At 40.1% G+C, this 17299-nt stretch overlaps 1 protein-coding gene across 1 annotated transcript in view; it reads right to left on the reverse strand.

Moving 5' to 3' along the window:
• The window catches only part of LOC143030931 (protein argonaute-2-like), a 238563-nt gene that overhangs the window by 154696 nt on the left and 66568 nt on the right, over window positions 1–17299 (reverse strand). The window contains exon 5 of the mRNA XM_076194202.1: window positions 7426–7621. Within this exon, the coding sequence (XP_076050317.1) occupies window positions 7426–7621 (196 nt within the window). The remainder of the gene's footprint in view (window positions 1–7425; window positions 7622–17299) is intronic.

Below are 17299 nucleotides of genomic sequence, written 5' to 3' on the forward strand. Positions count from 1 at the left end.
ACATTTCATTTCAAGTTTGTACAAGGGGAGAGAATGACAGTAGGCTGAGGAACTAGAGGGTGAGGAACTAGAGGAAGTGGATAGTTTCTGATACTTGGGTGCGAATGTGACAGGAAAGGGAAGATTGGAGGTTGAGGTAGAATGTAGACTGAGAGAAGCGAGTAAATGCCTTGGTGGATTAAAAAGTGTAATGAGAAATAGACATCTAGGAATGGATGCTAAGAGGAGGTTATATGAAGGAGTGATTGTGCCAACAGTAATGTACAGGGCAGAAACATGGAACATGAAAGAGGAAGAGAGAAGGAGTTTGAATGTGTTTGAGATGAAATGTCTGAGAAGCATGATAGGGGTTACTAGGCTAGATAGAGTGAGAAATGAGGAGGTGAGGAGGAGAACAGAGGTGGAAAGGGAGCTGGGAAATAGGGTTGATTAAAGAGTATTAGGATGGTTTGGACACATGGAAAGAATGAGTGAAGAAAGATTAGTAAAAGAAGTGTGGAAAGGCAGAGGTGGAAGGAGTGAATATGAGGGGGCATCCTAGGATGAGATGGATGGATGGGGTGAAAGGGGCTTTACAAAAGAGAGGAATGTCAGTAGAGGAAGGACAGGAGAGGACAGAAGATAGGGGTGAATGGAGAAGGGTTGTGTATTGATGAGGCTGTGATGCATGAGGGGGAGTGGGTGGGGGATAGAGGGTGAGGAAATATGTATGAGAAAAAATTTGATGCAGCCCGAAGGGATTTCTCCCAGTCTTTTCCTTTTCTGCACGAGGGGACGGAGAGGGGGGGGGGGCGAATTTATGAAGCGCCCTTGCTGTAGATGTGCTGTGTCTTGCAACACTGCTTCTGACCCAGGGCAGTGGATGGGATGCAGGGATGACCCATCATCCAGGAGGTGCTAAGATAGGAGTGAGGGAGGAGGGTGGAGGGGAGTGGAATATATGGGAAATGAAATGGGTGGGAGTGATTTCTATGCCTTTTTCTTTTTTGGCTACCTCCCGTGTAAGGGGGAAAAAGCCTTTGGTACATGTATGTACATAAACTTACTCTGAATCAATCACGGCACACAGCTGATGGTGCATCTGTGATAAATCAGCTAGTGATTATGTGGCTTTAAGTAAATCTTTAACTGCTGTCCCTCTAGTTATCTATACTACTAGATGATTATTTCTCTACATAACATACAATTATTTTGACAAATCACAAAGAAAAATTGGGTCAATTGTAGAATTTTCCCCACCACTGATTAACTGTACTCTCCACCCTAACATAGGCTGGGTTAGATTAGGTGTGGTTATGTATCACAAGCCATAATCAACTGTGTATAAATTAGGTTAGGTATTACAAACCAAATATTCTATAGTTGATTATGGCTCTTGATAACCTTACCTAACCTAACCTGACCTAACTTGACCTATGTTAGGGTGGAGAGTCTACAGTTGATCAGTGTTGGGGGAAATTCTACAACCGAGTGTAGCTGGGGTGGACAGGCTGATCAGTGTGTGTGGGGGGTAATTCTACAATTGACCCAATTTTTCTTAACAATTTATTGAAATAATAGTATATTATGTATAGAAATAATAATCTAATAGTATAGATGACTGGAGGGATGACACTTCAAGTTTTATTTTCAGCCACATAACCACTATCTGTTTCATCACAAATGATCAGCCTGTATGCAATAATTGATTCACAAGTTTATAATAGTGGCAAACCTGAAATATAACATTCCCTATAGATGAACACATTTGATATCTGGTCTTCACTCTATGTTTTTCAATCTTCGGGTCCGAGTGCTCTTATCCAATTGTGTCTTCTTCGCTTTTTGATTGGTGACAATCCTTTCGGCATCTTATAAAATGGCAATTTGTTCTTTTCCCCAACTGCACATGTTCACAGTATATTTGAAGCAACAGTACTGTATATTCTGTGAAAACAAGTCTTCAAACTGGTGTGTGAGTTATATATATGTTTTCGAAACACCAACAATAAATGTAAACAAGAGATTTCTTGACTACATGGACGGGCACACACTTAGTTTACATCTTGTTACGACATCTCACAGGAACCCATCTATACCCAAGGCTTTTTCCCCTTTATAAGGGAGGTAGCCAAGTCAAAATGCAAGTATCCACTCCCACCCATTTCACTCCCATCCACCACCCTTTCTTCCTCTCATCTTGGCTCACTGCCTCAGGTCAGAAGCCATGCAGCAACACACAGCAAGACCAGTTCACTTAACCACTTCCATACGGTGCCGCACACGTAGGCATCATGAGGAGCAAGTGGGTACGCGATGATGCTGACTTAGGCCTTTTGATTATATTTATTGTAGTCGTACCTACGTAAGCTTCATTCTCTCTAAACTGGCTTCATCGTATTTTCTATGGTTATCAAAATTTACGGGTGAAAGAGAACAAACGATTGAGCACTGACTGTTTTTTATCATGCGATGTGCCCTGGAGTGAAGAGGTTAATTGACAACCCCCTCCCTCTATACCCTCATGCAGAAAAAAATGAAGATAGGTAGAAATCCATTCAGACTGCATAAAAATATCATTCATACATAAACACTCCCTACCCCCCCCTTATCCCTTCCCTTCTCTGCATCACAGTATCATCTATACAAAGCCATTCTCCACCCACCCCTCTCTCTTGCCATCTCCCTTCCTTGATCAACAGATATTCCCCTCCTTCCCAACGCCCCCTTCATCCCATCCATCCATCTCATCTTCGGTCATCCCCTCAAGTTCACTCCCTCTACCTCTGCCTCCTCTTTTACTAATCTTTCTTCATTCATTCTTTCCATGTGTCCAAACCAGCCCTCCTCTTCACCTTGTTCCTCATTCTGCCTAACCTTGCAACCCCTACCATACTTCTCAGACATTTCATCTCAAACACATTTAAATTTTTCCTCTCTACCTCTCTCAAATTCCATGTTCCTGCCCCATACAGTGCCATCGGCACAACCACCCCTTCATTCTTCTTTTGCATCTATTCACAAATGCCTATTTCTCATTACACTTTTTAATTCCCAATGGCATTCATTTGCTTCTCTCAGTCTAAATTTACTTCCACCACCACTCCCTTTCCTGCCATATGTGACCCCAAATACCTAAAGCTATCCACTTCCTCCAGCCTCTTTCCTTTAAGACTTTCTTCCAACTCACTCCCACCCTTTCTCCTTGTACATCTCATCACCTTACTTTTACCCATTTACCTTCAACTTTCTCCTATCACATACCCTCCCATACTCCACCACTCTCTTAATTCCTCCTCTGACCAAGCAGTGTCATCAGCAAACAACAACTGGCTCATCTCCCACTTCTCTCCAGTCTCCTGCCCATTACCTTCACATTTACCACCTGCACCACCCCATCCATGTACACACTAACGGCCAAATTTACATACTGCAGGAAATTTCATTCATACAAATGTTATGCGAGTGTATTTACTACGATTGTAGTAAATTTCAAACAATTACATCATTAGTTGCATGTCGGTACATAAAAACATAAGATAAACATGGCGGCTTGCATTCAGCAGTAAATCGAAAATTGGTTTATGTTTCAGCGTAAAAAATGAGCTAAATAAATTCAGTGTATTGGCAACTGACCAAAATGAATGAAAACTACTAGTCTCGCGGATTATTGTAATACCAAAATAAAGGCAGCGTGTTACGGAAGACCTGAAAATCGGTGGTACTAATTATTATTTTTTTTTTTATCTGGTCGGATTATCGGATAACAACAACATCAACGTCCATCCCGCCATCTTATCTATGATCACTGGTGGTATGGATCAAACTTCACTCTATTAAGTTTCTTACTATTATGTTATTAGTGTAATAGACTTATAGTTGAATTATTTGAACTATTTTCTTTAAAATGTGTGATTTTCATGTAATATGATCAAAGAGAAGTTACGTTTTTATCCTCCGTAATATTACGGACCACAGCTACGATTCGTCCTGCCCGCTATCTATGATCACTGGTGGTATGGATCAAGCTACACTATTAAGTTTGCTACTATTGTGTTATTAGTGTAATAGATTGCATATAGTTGAATTATTTCAACTATGTTCTTTAAATTGTGTGATTTTCATGTAATTTGATGGTATTCGTAATTCTTTGATCAAATTACATGGAAATCACAGATCCTAAAGAAAATAGGTCAAATAATGTAACCATAAGCTAAATTCTTGTATAAAATTGTGCCTGTCAGTAAAAACCGTCATTGTTTACGCTTGATCGGCGATTATTCAGACCGCACGTTTCGGCCCGATTTCCTGGGACAAAATGGCATGAACTCGAAAACTGTCGAAGTTTTTGCAATTTTCTTGTCAAGATACATACACCTTGGTTATAAATTGGTTGTAACTTTTGTTAAGCCTATGCACTGTCGCCGTCGGCAGGCTAGCTACGAAACGTGTCAAAATAGTACGTCACTATCCGAGGCATTTTTTTGCATTAAGGGGGTTGACTCTCATTTCGGTGATTCGCTCGATCGGATTATGCATTTCTGGTCCTCCCAACCTTATCTTTTTATGTAAGACAATGGAAATTTAACACAATGTGCAGGGAAATGGGATGCATCTGTGACAGAAATTTCATTGAAATCCATTAAGAAATTTTTACACAACAGACGATTTACTTGCAATTTTGAGTTATTTTTGAAATAACGTTTATTTTTCCAAAAGTATGAGGAGAATAATGATTTCCTTTGGTGTACAGTTAGTAGACATCCAGATGTACCTAAACTAGTATACTCGTAATTATAAGTGAAAAAGAAAGTCAGCCTTACAGCAAATTATAAAAAAAAAAAACATAAAATCACAACTTTAAAAAATTGTCAAAAATATATATCAAGTAGGTTAAGAATGAATTTACTAATATTGTTAGATATAAGTATCACGATCATTTTCCAACAAGAATGATCAAAATTGCTTATTTACACAAAAAGTTATAGTTACTTTTGTGCGAAAAAACGTTTTGAGAAAATAGCATTTTTATGTTTATATATTCACTACTCCATAAAAGTGCCTCCAAAGAGTATCAAATGCACATATCTACTTACATAATTCTTTGACCATTTCTGGGAAGTAAGCAGCAGATGTTCATTACATTTCTTTTGTACCCATGCCAGCTGAGAATCGTGACAATCCTAACCTTCCATATCCTTCACATAATGAATGGTACACATGCATTACAATCCCTTTGCTAAGGTGAGTATTCTTGCACTTCTCAGGTTCAGAATGGAGCAAAATACTTCGGCAACTATCACATCTGACATATTTAGTTATGGAGTAGTGAATTTATAAACAAGAAATGTATAAAACAGGATAGCACGGGGAGAAATTACGCACGCATAAGCTGAACCCTTTTTCGATCGCACTGAGTGTGGTGACTGCTGCCTAACCTATCGTACAACAATATCAGAGTATAAAATTCTCAAAAACAAAAAAACAAAATACAAGGAAAACAAACCATAGCAAAGAAAGGGGCGTGGCTGACGGGCGGACCTTTAAATCTCTTGCCCTTTAAACCCACCATTACTTGAGAAGGGTGGCGTTATATGTCTGGAAACCAGTCCCGCAGTGTTCAGGGACACCACACCAGTCCACACACGAAGTTTGACAAAATCGAGTATTTTTCACCGAAATGAGAGTTAACCCCCTTAAAGCCACACATAAGGCACACCGCACAATAAGGCGCACCACCCGATTTTGGCTGATTTTAATGATTTTGCCCGCGCCTTATGGTCTGAAAAATACGGTAACTATGATTAACTCTCTAAACACATCACCATGAACTCCACACTTCCTAACCACTCTGTCTATTGGTTCATTTCCTACCCTAGCATTAAGGTCTCCTAGTACCACTACATTGACCACTATTACTGTACCACCCTTCTACTGACAATCTATTTGACACCTATCTAACCCAGGTGCTTTCCCTGCTCTCATCATTTTCAAAACTTCTTATACCTTTTTTCTTATTTCTCCTCAATTTTCCTCTACAATTACTGTCATTTTCTTAGCGCCTCCCACTCCTTTTTACTAATTCCTCCCTATCCTCCTCCACATTTAACAGTTCTCCAAAATAATCTACCCATCTTACCCTTTCCGCTTCTATTCTGTTAACATCTGTTCATCTGTGCCTTTTACCTCAAACTATTCACTCTCTCCATTTCTAATCCTAACACAAGCTCTACTACTCTCGTAAAAACTCCTGGCTGCTTTTAACAGCTTTCCTCCTATCCCATATATCTGCAGTGCCTATCACTGTGCCTTCCTGTCTACCCTGTCGTTAGCCTTATCCAGATCCATAAAAGCCAAAAAAAAACATCCTTACCTTTTCCTATAGCTTTCTCACATATCTGTCTTACCACAAAGATCTGATCTACACAACCCCTACCTGTACTAAAACCACACTGTTCCTCACCAATTACTCCCTCTGTTCCTCTCCTAATTCTCTCAATCAAGACCCTCCCGCTAAGCCTTCTCAACTACACTCAACAAACTGATCCCTCTGAAACTAATACACTCACACTTGTCCCCCTTTCCCTTGTAAAATGGAACTATACAGGCACTCCTCCAGTCCTCCAGCACTCTACCCCCTCTCTTAAACAAACATTAAATAACCTCACCAGCCAGTCCACCATCAGTGTACCTCCTTTCTTCAGACATTCTGCATGGCATCCATCCAGACCAGGTGCCTTACCTGCTCTCATCACCTTAACAGCTGCTTTCACTTCATCCTTCCTTATTTCTCCTCCGTTTTCCTCACTCATCACTCATTTTCTTAGCGCTTCCCACTGCAACCACCTTTCCCTCCCTATCCTCCTTCACATTTAGCAACTCCCTAAAATACTCTGCCCACCTTCCTCTCACTGCCATCTCTTCCATTACTATCTCTCCATCTGCATCTTTTACCTTTTCTTCTCTACTTGATTCACCTCCTGTACATCTCAATTTCTTACCAAAACTTTTTATTACTTTCAAAATTTTCTGTCACTCTTACCCCATTTCACATCTGCTCTCCTCTTTGCCTCCTTTATCTTATGCTTTACTTCTCTTTTCTTTGTACCTCTCATGTGATTCTCTCATACTATTTTGTAACCAATCTGTGAATGCTTGCCTCTCTTCTACATCCTTCTGTGCTTCCTCATCCCACCACTCATTAGCCTTCCTTCTATTTCTTCACACCCTCCTTGTTCCAACACACCATCTTACCACACCTTGTGACTTCCTCCTTGAACCATCCCCATTCCTCCTCCACTACTAGTTCTACTCTATACTTCACTCCCACTCCTCTCTCAGCTTCTTGTACTCCTCCTTTTCTTTCTCATTTAAGCAGTTCAGTTTAAGCATCTCCCTACATGGAAAAAATAAGAAAGAAATAGGCAAATGTATCAATAAACGTACCATCTATGTTAAGAAGAACTGATCCATCTTTCCATGCAGCTGGGCGAAGTGAGCTAAAAAATCCAACCAATCCTTGTTTGCCCATTGTGAGATCAGCATGGCGTCCAAATTCATCACGTTCATGTGGAAAGAAGCAGCGAGCCCCTATCTGTATATACCTTACACCCAGGTAGTGTCGAAACATAATTTCCAACATCTGAAATGGCACATCATTACAGTGGCCTGAAGTGATGTAATGTGTTCATAGCTATAATTTCTATAAAGCTAACTGTAAAACATTTTCCTCATGCTTATAAATTCTTTCTTCTCAAAGAATCACTCATCAGTGGCAACAACATATTTTCAAAATAAAAAAATATTGTTACAAATTACGAAGTGCACACAAATGAAAGGCAACTTGTTGACCATCTATTGAATTATGAAGGGCATGGGAGTTCTTGACAGAGAAAATTTGCTAAATTAGGATAGGAGAAACACAAGAGGACATGGAAAGAAGCTTAAAAAGGACAATTATATGAGGGACCTGAAAAAGAACAACGTTCCCCACAGAGTGGTAGATGTATGGAACACACTGGATGAAAAAAGTGTGTGCAAAAGCAATACAAGACTTTAAGAGCAAACTGGATATGGAGAGATACAAAAATGGGACACCATGAGCTTAGCTCCCCTTCCCCACAAGATAGAACTCCATAAAATATCTTTTCATTTTTCAACACTAAAAAAAGCAATGCATCAAATTTAGGAATCTTATGATGACTAAAGAATCTACTACATTCAGGAAGGATCTTGCATTATCAACAAGTGATATTACATCTCTAGCTTGAGCTTAAGGCTAGCATCATGGAAATTATATTCCAAACTAGCAAGACAATAAAAGAATTTACAAAAGGGATTGCTCACTAAGTAGGTTAAACCTACACTAGAAAAATGTTACAAGTGGAGTTCCTAAGGGTTCCATTCTTGGGCCACTTCTATTGTATATATAAATGATACAGACCATGGACTAAAATCTACTGTTTCCAAATTTGCTGATGATACAAAATTGTGCGGAATGGCAAATGATCACTTAAACCAATTAGATATTTAAGAAGATTTAGATAAATTACAGCAATGGTCTGAAACATTTAACACAAGTAAATGCAAGGTAATGCACACGATTACAAGTTATTTGGAAATTTGTCAACAAAAGTGAATAGTGAAAAAGATCTCAGCATAATTATCAATAATGATCTCAAATCATCCAAGCGGTGCATTTCAGCCTCTGAGAAAGCAAATAAGATTCTAGGTCTGATTGCATGATCTTTTGACTTCAAAAGTCCATCACTCACTAATAAGCTATATAAATCGTTAGTTCGTCCACATTTGGCATATGCTGTTTCCATATGGTCACTGAATCTCATTAAAGACATTGACAGATTGGAAAAAGTACAACGGCAAGCCACAAAACCGATTCCAAATATCAAAAATAAATCATACGAAAATAGACTAAAACATATGAATCCATTTTCCCTAAAAATGCGCAAACTCAGAGGTGACATGATACAGGTCTTTAATATTCTGATGGGAACTGACATCAAATATGACAATTTTCACACTGAATGAGAATCAGACAAGAAACAATGATCTCAAAGTGTCTGGAAATAGATTTAATTTGGAAGTGGGTAGAAACAACTTCGCCAACTGTGTAGTTAATGAATGGAATAAACTTCCTGCTGAGGCAGTGCAATGTAGCTCAGTTCCAAGCTTTAAGAATCATTTAGATGAGCACCTAAGAAAGATGCTGTAATGATTATCATTTATCTTATATTATTTGTTTGTTTTGTTATCATTTGTCTGTATCATTATTTGCTTGATTCTCATCTATTATTAGTTATATGTCAATCTATTACTATTTACCTGTTTTTTTTTATCATTTAACTATATCTATGCATTTATGTCTTTTATTTATCATTTACATTATTATAGTTTTTATTTATTCATTTTTTTATTATAATGATTTTTTTTTTGCATCTGACCTAGATATGGACCAAAAGGTCTCCTGTCAGTGGAGGTTGAGGCGACAACAATTCAAACCCTGCCATCACCATGGGCATGGTTCATTAAATTCCATACTACAAAGTCCACTGTAAGGGGCACAGTCCTAGCCTCCGGGTAATGGGGAATTCTTGATGCTAAACAGAATCATCAATCACAAAAATATAAGAAAATAATAAAAAGACATGGACATCAAGGCTGTCTACCAGATCAAGAATGAGGTAGATGGATATGGGGAAAGAGGCCCTAAGTAAAAGGGGAATGTCTGTTGAGCAGGGAAAGGAGAAGGAGAGACAGGTGTTGGTGTAGAATGGTTGAGAATAATTTAATCTGACATTGCCTCGAGGAATTTCTCCTCATCTTCTGTATAAGCACAAGGCGGCAAGGAGGATGGGTCAACACATAGATGGAGCTGTGATGATAACCCAGCTTAGGCTGCCGGGTTCTACTGTGGTCGTGCTGTGGCTCGCCACATTACTTATTTACCTAGTTGTATTATAAGGGAAGGGAGCTATGCCCATAGTGACCAGTCTTTGTATCTTTCAGCATCAAGTTTGTTCTTGAATTCATGTATAGTTTTTGCACACACTGTTGCCTCATCCAATTTGTTCCAAGTATCCACCACTCTGTATGGGAAACTATTCTTTTTCAGATCTCTTCTATAACTATCCTATAACTTAGGCAAGGAGCAAGGAGGCCCTTTATCTACATGGAGCTAGGCTAGTTGGGAGACAAGCAAGTGATTGATAGGTGTGGGATGGGTGTGGGAAAGGTGCTTCCTCTCTTATGAGAGGGTTAGATACCTTTTGTGTATGTGTATTTATTTACCTAGTTGTATCTTAAGGGAAGGGGAGCTATGCTCATGGTGTCCTGTCTCTGTATCTCACCATATCTAATTTGTCCTTAAATTAATATATTTTTTTTTGCACACACACACTATTGTTTTGTCTAGTGTGTTCCATACATCCACTACTTTGTGGGGAAAGTTCTTTTTCAGGTCTCTTCTATAACCATCCTTTTTGAGTTTCCTTCCATGTCCTCTTGTGTTTCTTTTATTCCAATTTAGTAAGTCTTCTTTATCCAGGATTTCTATAACTTTCATAATTCTGTAGATGATCACCAAATCACCTGTTTCTCTTCTTTGTTCTAGAGTTGGTAATTCAAGTTTTGACAATCTGTCTTCATATGACAGTTTTGATAGTGTTGGGACCATCTTCGTAGTTGCTCTCTGGATTCTCTCAATTTTCCCCATATTCTTTTTAGTACTGGGCGACCATAGCGTCGCTGCATGCTCCAATTTTGGCCTTATCAGGGTGACTGGTATTTTCTTCACCATTTCTTCATCCAAGTAAGTAGAAGCCACTTATATTGATTTTAGCAAGTTATAGGTTTCACAAACAATATTGTTTATCTGTTTGTCAGGAGATATATCCTTTGTGATGATTACTCCCACTTTTTTTACTTCCTTTGCACAAATTTCATATTGTCCTGATATTTTTTTTTTCTTTTTTTTTTTTTTTTTACTTTTTCCAAATTCTATTATACAGTAAAAGCCCTCGTATCCGGCCTGCTTATATCCGGCACTTCAAATAACCGGCATATTTTTCATGAAAACCGAAAAATTGTGATAAAGATAGACGTATACAAAAAATAGATAAATTAAAATTTCCCGCATGTGTTTAAAATCCCTGTGCGTGGTTGTAGTTGCTCTCGCCGCCACCAGGGCTTCTCAGTCCCATTCACTTCTCCCGCCACGTGTTAGCCACCTCCGTGCACATGTTAGCCAACTCTATTTTATCATGCCCAAAGTTGAGAAGAGGAAAGTGTGGAGCTTTCACTTAAGCAAAAGGTGGACATATGCAGAAGATTGAAGAAAGGCGAAAATAGAAAAATACTAACGGAAGAATACGGCATTTGGTCGTCTACTATTTACGATATCAAGGCCCAATCCAAAAAGCTAAGAGAGTTTGCGAAGTTGAGTGACACGCCTGAAGCTGCAGAAAATCACCACACTCTACAACACAAACGTGTGGAAATGCTGGACAGTGTTGTACGAGTGGTTTTGTCTTAAAATATCTGAAGGTGCAGCTATATTAGGCCCAACGCTGCAAGAGAAAGCCAAATATTTTGCTGAAAAGATGTCATTTGGAGAATCGTGCCAATTCTCAGATGGATGACTTAAAAGATTCAAGAATCGCCATAGAATACGTCGTCTTGATGTGTTTGGGGAAGCAAAATCTGCTGATTTATCTTTTGCAGAGGAGTTTATAGACAGGTACGTTAATTAACCTATGCCTTCATGGTAAAGATTCGCATCTCATATCTCAATTTATCTCTCGCATACACGGATGCATAGTGCATTTATATATATATTTATTTTTTAACTTTTCTTTCCTCCTTTCTGTCATAGATTTGCAAAATTGGTTGCCGAAGACGATCTGAAACCGGAACAGATCTACAACGCTGACCGGCCTGCTCTACCGCTGTCTACCGCCATCTACACTAACCAGTGAAGCAGAGGAAACCACCAAAAGGTTCAAACAAAGCAAGGATAGACTGACGATGTTACTGTGTACGAACATGGCAGGGACTCATAAAGTCAAATTGTGTGTCAATGGAAAATACCGGAAGCCACGTTGTTTTAAAAATCTAACATACTTTGCCAGTGGATTATCGCCCACAAAATAACGCATGGATGGACTCAGAAACATTCATGAATTGGCTCAAGCATGTGCTTGTCCCATCAGTGAAAGGAAATTTGAAAAAGAAAAGACTTCTAGAGGACAGCAAATTTATTCTCCTACTCGACAACAGTAGAGCACATCCACCAGCTGAGGAACTGAGCAATGGAAACATTTCTGTTGTGTATTTACCGCCGAACGTAACGAGTGTGATCCAGCCCATGGATCAAGGAGTGATTCAAAACTTTAAAATGAATTATCGGAAAAGTTCTATGCGCAAAGTAGTTTATTTTGAGGACGGTAGCATTTCCGAATTCCAACGTGGGCTTAATGAAGGCGCTATTTTTATGGAATCGCTAGCTTGGGAGGATGAAAAACAACAAACTTTAATGCGATGTTGGAGCAAATCATATCCGAAAATAATGTTTGAAGATCAGGAAGGGAATAAGAAATTTGAGGGTTTTCCATTGCCAAGAAAGAATCGGTGGTGAAAGAATTGAAAAATGGGTTGTCGCGCTAAACTTTGCATTGGTGACGAAGTGATACAAGCGTGTGTAGATATGGACAGTGACCGAGCAGCAATATTCTCACTTAGTGATGATGAAATTTTACAATCACTTCCCGATGAACACGCGAAAACGACAGAGGCAGATAGTGAAGAAGACGACCCTGAGATAAAGGTGTCGTGGAAGGATGCAGCGAAGGGTCTAGCAGTGTTTGTGGAATTTGCAGAACAGTGCACAAACAAAGAGGAAAAAATTCTAAGCAGAGACATCATATATTTTATGAAAGTTGGAACAAAAAGTTTAGTGAAAGAAAATTCGAGTGTAGAGGTGAATGCACCCAACACTGAACGCGGCCATTCACAACTCCGTCGTAAAATTATCAGATGATGAATAAGACAACTGGTGATCCTGTGATGATTATAACTGATGTATATTGATATGATTTACTCTATACTGATAGAATTTACAATATATAGATATGTGGATGTGTTTATTATTAAAGTGAATGAAGATCTACTAATAAGTAAAATAACAATGTAAATAAATGTATTTTTCAAATATCCCTTCCCGTATCCGGCATTTTCTCGTATCCGGTACGTCTTCAGCCCCATTGGTGCCGGATACAAGGGCTTTTACTGTACATACATACATACATACATATACCAAGGCTTTTTCTCCCTTACAAGGGGGGTAGCCAAAAAGGAAAAGGCATAAAATCACTCCCACCCATTCCACCCCTGAATACACTCCACACTTCTCCACCATCCCTCTTATCTTAGCACCTCCTGGATGATGGGTCATCCCTGCACCTTGTCCACTGCCCTGGGTCAGAAGCAGTGTCGCAAGACACAGCACATCCACAGCAAGGCCGCTTCATTAAATCGGCGACCTCCCCTCTCCGTCCCCCCATTGCATAATAGGAGATGGGGAGAAATCCCTTCAGGCTCCATCAAATTTTGCTCACACATACTACCTCACCCCCCATTCCACCTCATACATCACATCATCATCCATATACAACCATTCTCCATTCACCCGTCTTCTGTCCTCTCCCGTCCTTCCTCAACAGACATTCCCCTCTTCTCCAAAGCCCCCTTCACCCCATCCATCCATCTCATCCTAGGACTTCCCCTCATGTTCACTCCCTCCACATCTGCCTTCCATAACTCTTTTACTAGTTTTTCCTCACTCATTCTTTCCATGTGTCCAAACCATCCTAATACTCTTTCATCAACCCTATCTCCCAGCTCCCTTTCCATCCCCGTTCTTCTCCTCACCTCCTCATTTCTCACTCTATCTAGCCTAGTAACCCCCATCATACTTCTCAGACACCTCATCTCAAACACATTCAAACTCCTTCTCTCATCCTCTCTTATGTTCCATGTTTCTCCCCCATACAGTACTGTTGGCACAATCACTCCTTCATATAGTCTCCTCTTAGCATCCATTCCCAAATGTCTATTCCTCATTACACACTCAATCCACCAAGGCATTTACTCGCTTCTCTCAATCTACATTCTACCTCCACTTTGACTCCACCTTTTCCTGCCACATTTGCACCCAAGTATCTAAAACTATCCAATTCCTCCAGTCGCTCTCCCTTAATGCTCACTTCCAGTCTACTGCCACTTTCACTCCTTGTACATCTCATCACCTTACTTTTACCCACATTTATCTTTAGCTTTCTTCTATCACATACTCTCCCAAACTATGTCACCAACTTCCTCAGTCCCTCCTCCGATCCTGCTACAAGCGCAGTGTCGTCAGCAAACAACAGCTGGCTCACCTCCCACTTTTCTCCATTTTCTTTAACCATCTCCAATCCCTGACCCACTACCCTTGCATTTACCTCTCGCACCACCCCATCCATGTATAAGTTGAAGAGCCAGGGCGACATAACTCATCCTTGACAAAGTCCCACCTTTACCTCGAACCACTCTCTCCATTTCTTATCCTGAGAAGCTCTACTATCATAAAAACTCTTGACAGCTCCCAGAAGCTTTCCTCCTATCCTGTGTATCTGCATAACCTCCCACAGTGCCTTTCTGTCTACCCTATTGTAAGCCTTTTCTAGGTCCATAAAAGCCCAAAAAACATCCTTCCCCTTTCCTATAGCTTTCTCACATATTTGTCTTACCACAAATATCTGATCTACACAACCTCTACCTGTCCTAAATCCACACTGTTCCTCATCAATTACTCCCTCTGTTCCTCTCCTAATCCTCTCAATCAAGATCCTCCCATAAGCCTTCCCAACTACACTTAACAAGCTAATCCCTCTGAAACTACTACATTCACACTTGTCCCCTTTTCCCTTGTAAAGTGAAACTATACAGGCACTCCTCCAGTCCTCCGGCACTCTACCCAAACATTACATAACCTCACCAACCAGTCCACCATCATTGTACCTCCTTTTTTTAGACATTCTTCATGGCATCCATCCAGACCAGGTGCCTTACCTGCTTTCATCATCTTAACAACTGCCTTCACTTCATCCTTCCTCATTTCTCCATTCTCCTCACTCATCACTCTCATTTTCTTATCATTTCCCACTGCAGCTATCTTTCCCTCCCTATCCTACTTCACATTTAGCAACTCCCTAAAATATTCTGCCCATCTTCCCCTTACTGCCTTCTCTTCCATTATCATCTCTTCATCTGCACCTTTTACCTTTTCTTCTCTACTTGATTCGCCTCCTCTTCCTCTCTTAATTTCTTTCCAAAACATCTTTTTATTACTTTCAAAATTTTCTGTCATACTCTTACCCCATTTCACATCTGCTCTCCTTTTTGCCTCCTTTACCTTTTGCTTTACTTCTCTTTTCTTTTCTTTGTACCTCTCATATGACTCCCTCATCCTATTTTGTAACCAATCAGTGAAAGCTCGCTTCTTCTCTTCTACAACCTTCTTTATTTCCTCATCCCACCATTCACTACCTTTCCTTCTATTTCCTCCTGTCCTTCTTGTTCCACACACCATCCTTGCACACTTTGTGACTCCCTCCTTGAACCATCCCCATTCCTCCTCCACTCCTAACTCTACTCTATCCTTCACTCCCTCCCACTCCTCCTTCAGCTTCTTCTTGTACTCCTTCTCCTTTTCCTTTTCATTTAAAGAGTTCACTCTAGGCACCTCCCTACCTTTTGTCCCTTTCCTCTTTCTCCATCTATCCTCCACTCTCAACTTACCTTCCACCAAAAAATGATCTGATATTCCCCCACCCTTTCCCTTTAGCACATGTACATCCTTAACTCTTCCTATCATAGTCCTATTTACCACTATATAATCCATCAACCCTCTATCTACCATCCTTCCATCCACCACCCTCTCCCCTGTGTACTTATGCTTGACTTTCTTCCGAAACACTATTTGCTATCATCAACTCTCTTTCTAGATACATTTCCACCAACTCTCCACTACAATTCTCTCCTGTAACTCCACATTTCCCAACCACTCCATCAATTGGACCATTTCCTATCCTAGCATTAAGGTCTCCCAGTACTATTACATTGACATTTCTCCCTAAGTCCTCTATGCACTCATTTAAATCTATCCAAAAGGCCTCTCTTTCTTCTACACTCTTCTCACTGCCAGGCCCATATGCACTTACAAAAACCCATATATCCTTTCCCAGTTTCACCTTCATCCACATTATCCTTGAGGAAACCTCCTTCCACTCCACTACACATTTACCTATCTCTTCACTTACTAGAATAGCCACCCCTTCCCTCCTGATAACCTCCCATTTATACTCCCAAACTTACACTCACCCTTCCCTTTCAACTTAGTTTCACTCAAAGCCGACACATCCATCTTTCTTCTCACATACATACTACCTATCTCTTTCCTTGTACTCTCATCTGTACCACATCCACGCACATTAAAAGACCCAAACCTTAGGGTGCTGGTCAGAAAACTCCCAGACCCTCTTATGCCTTTGCTTTTTCGTTTAGGATTGTCCCCTGTGGGGCTACAAGGAGAAGGATGCCTAGTCCCACTCCCCGTCCCTTTCTTCTCACCTCTTACAATCCAAGTGGAAATACTTGATGGCAGTATTCTTTTCCCCCACCACATTTTAATGTTGAAGTCCACTTCCCACTTCTGACTCCATTTCCAAATCCTGTTCGGATCTCTCTGCAGTGAGTCAGTCCGTTTCAATACTCACTTTCTTTGACAGTTTTGAGTCATATGCAAGGAAGCTCATATAACATTCCACACCCTCATCCATGTCATTTATATAAACAGCAAACATTATTATATTTACCTAGTTGTATTTTGCGGGAAGGGGAGCTATGCTCATGATGTCCCACCTTTGTATCTTGCAGTGTCTAGTTTGTTTTTAAACTCATGAATGGTTTTTGCGCATACTATTCCATTGTCCAGTTTGTTCCAAGTGTCCAAAACTCTATGAGGAAAACTGTTTTTCTTCAGTTCTCTTCTATAGCTATGTTTTTTTATTTTCTTTCCATGTCCTCTTGTGTTTCTTTTGTCCCAGTTAAGTAAGTTCTCACTATCGAGTACCTCTGTGCCTTTCATGATTCTGTAGATGGTCAATAGGTCACCTCTCTCTCTTCTTTGCTCCAGTGTCGGTAACTCCAGTTTAGCCAATCTCCTCGTATGATAGGTTTGCAAGTGCAGGTGCCATTTTTGTAG

The sequence above is a fragment of the Oratosquilla oratoria genome, chromosome 12, assembly GCF_046742065.1.
Source record: "Oratosquilla oratoria isolate Oo_2021 chromosome 12, ASM4674206v1, whole genome shotgun sequence".
Classification (NCBI taxonomy): domain Eukaryota; kingdom Metazoa; phylum Arthropoda; class Malacostraca; order Stomatopoda; family Squillidae; genus Oratosquilla; species Oratosquilla oratoria.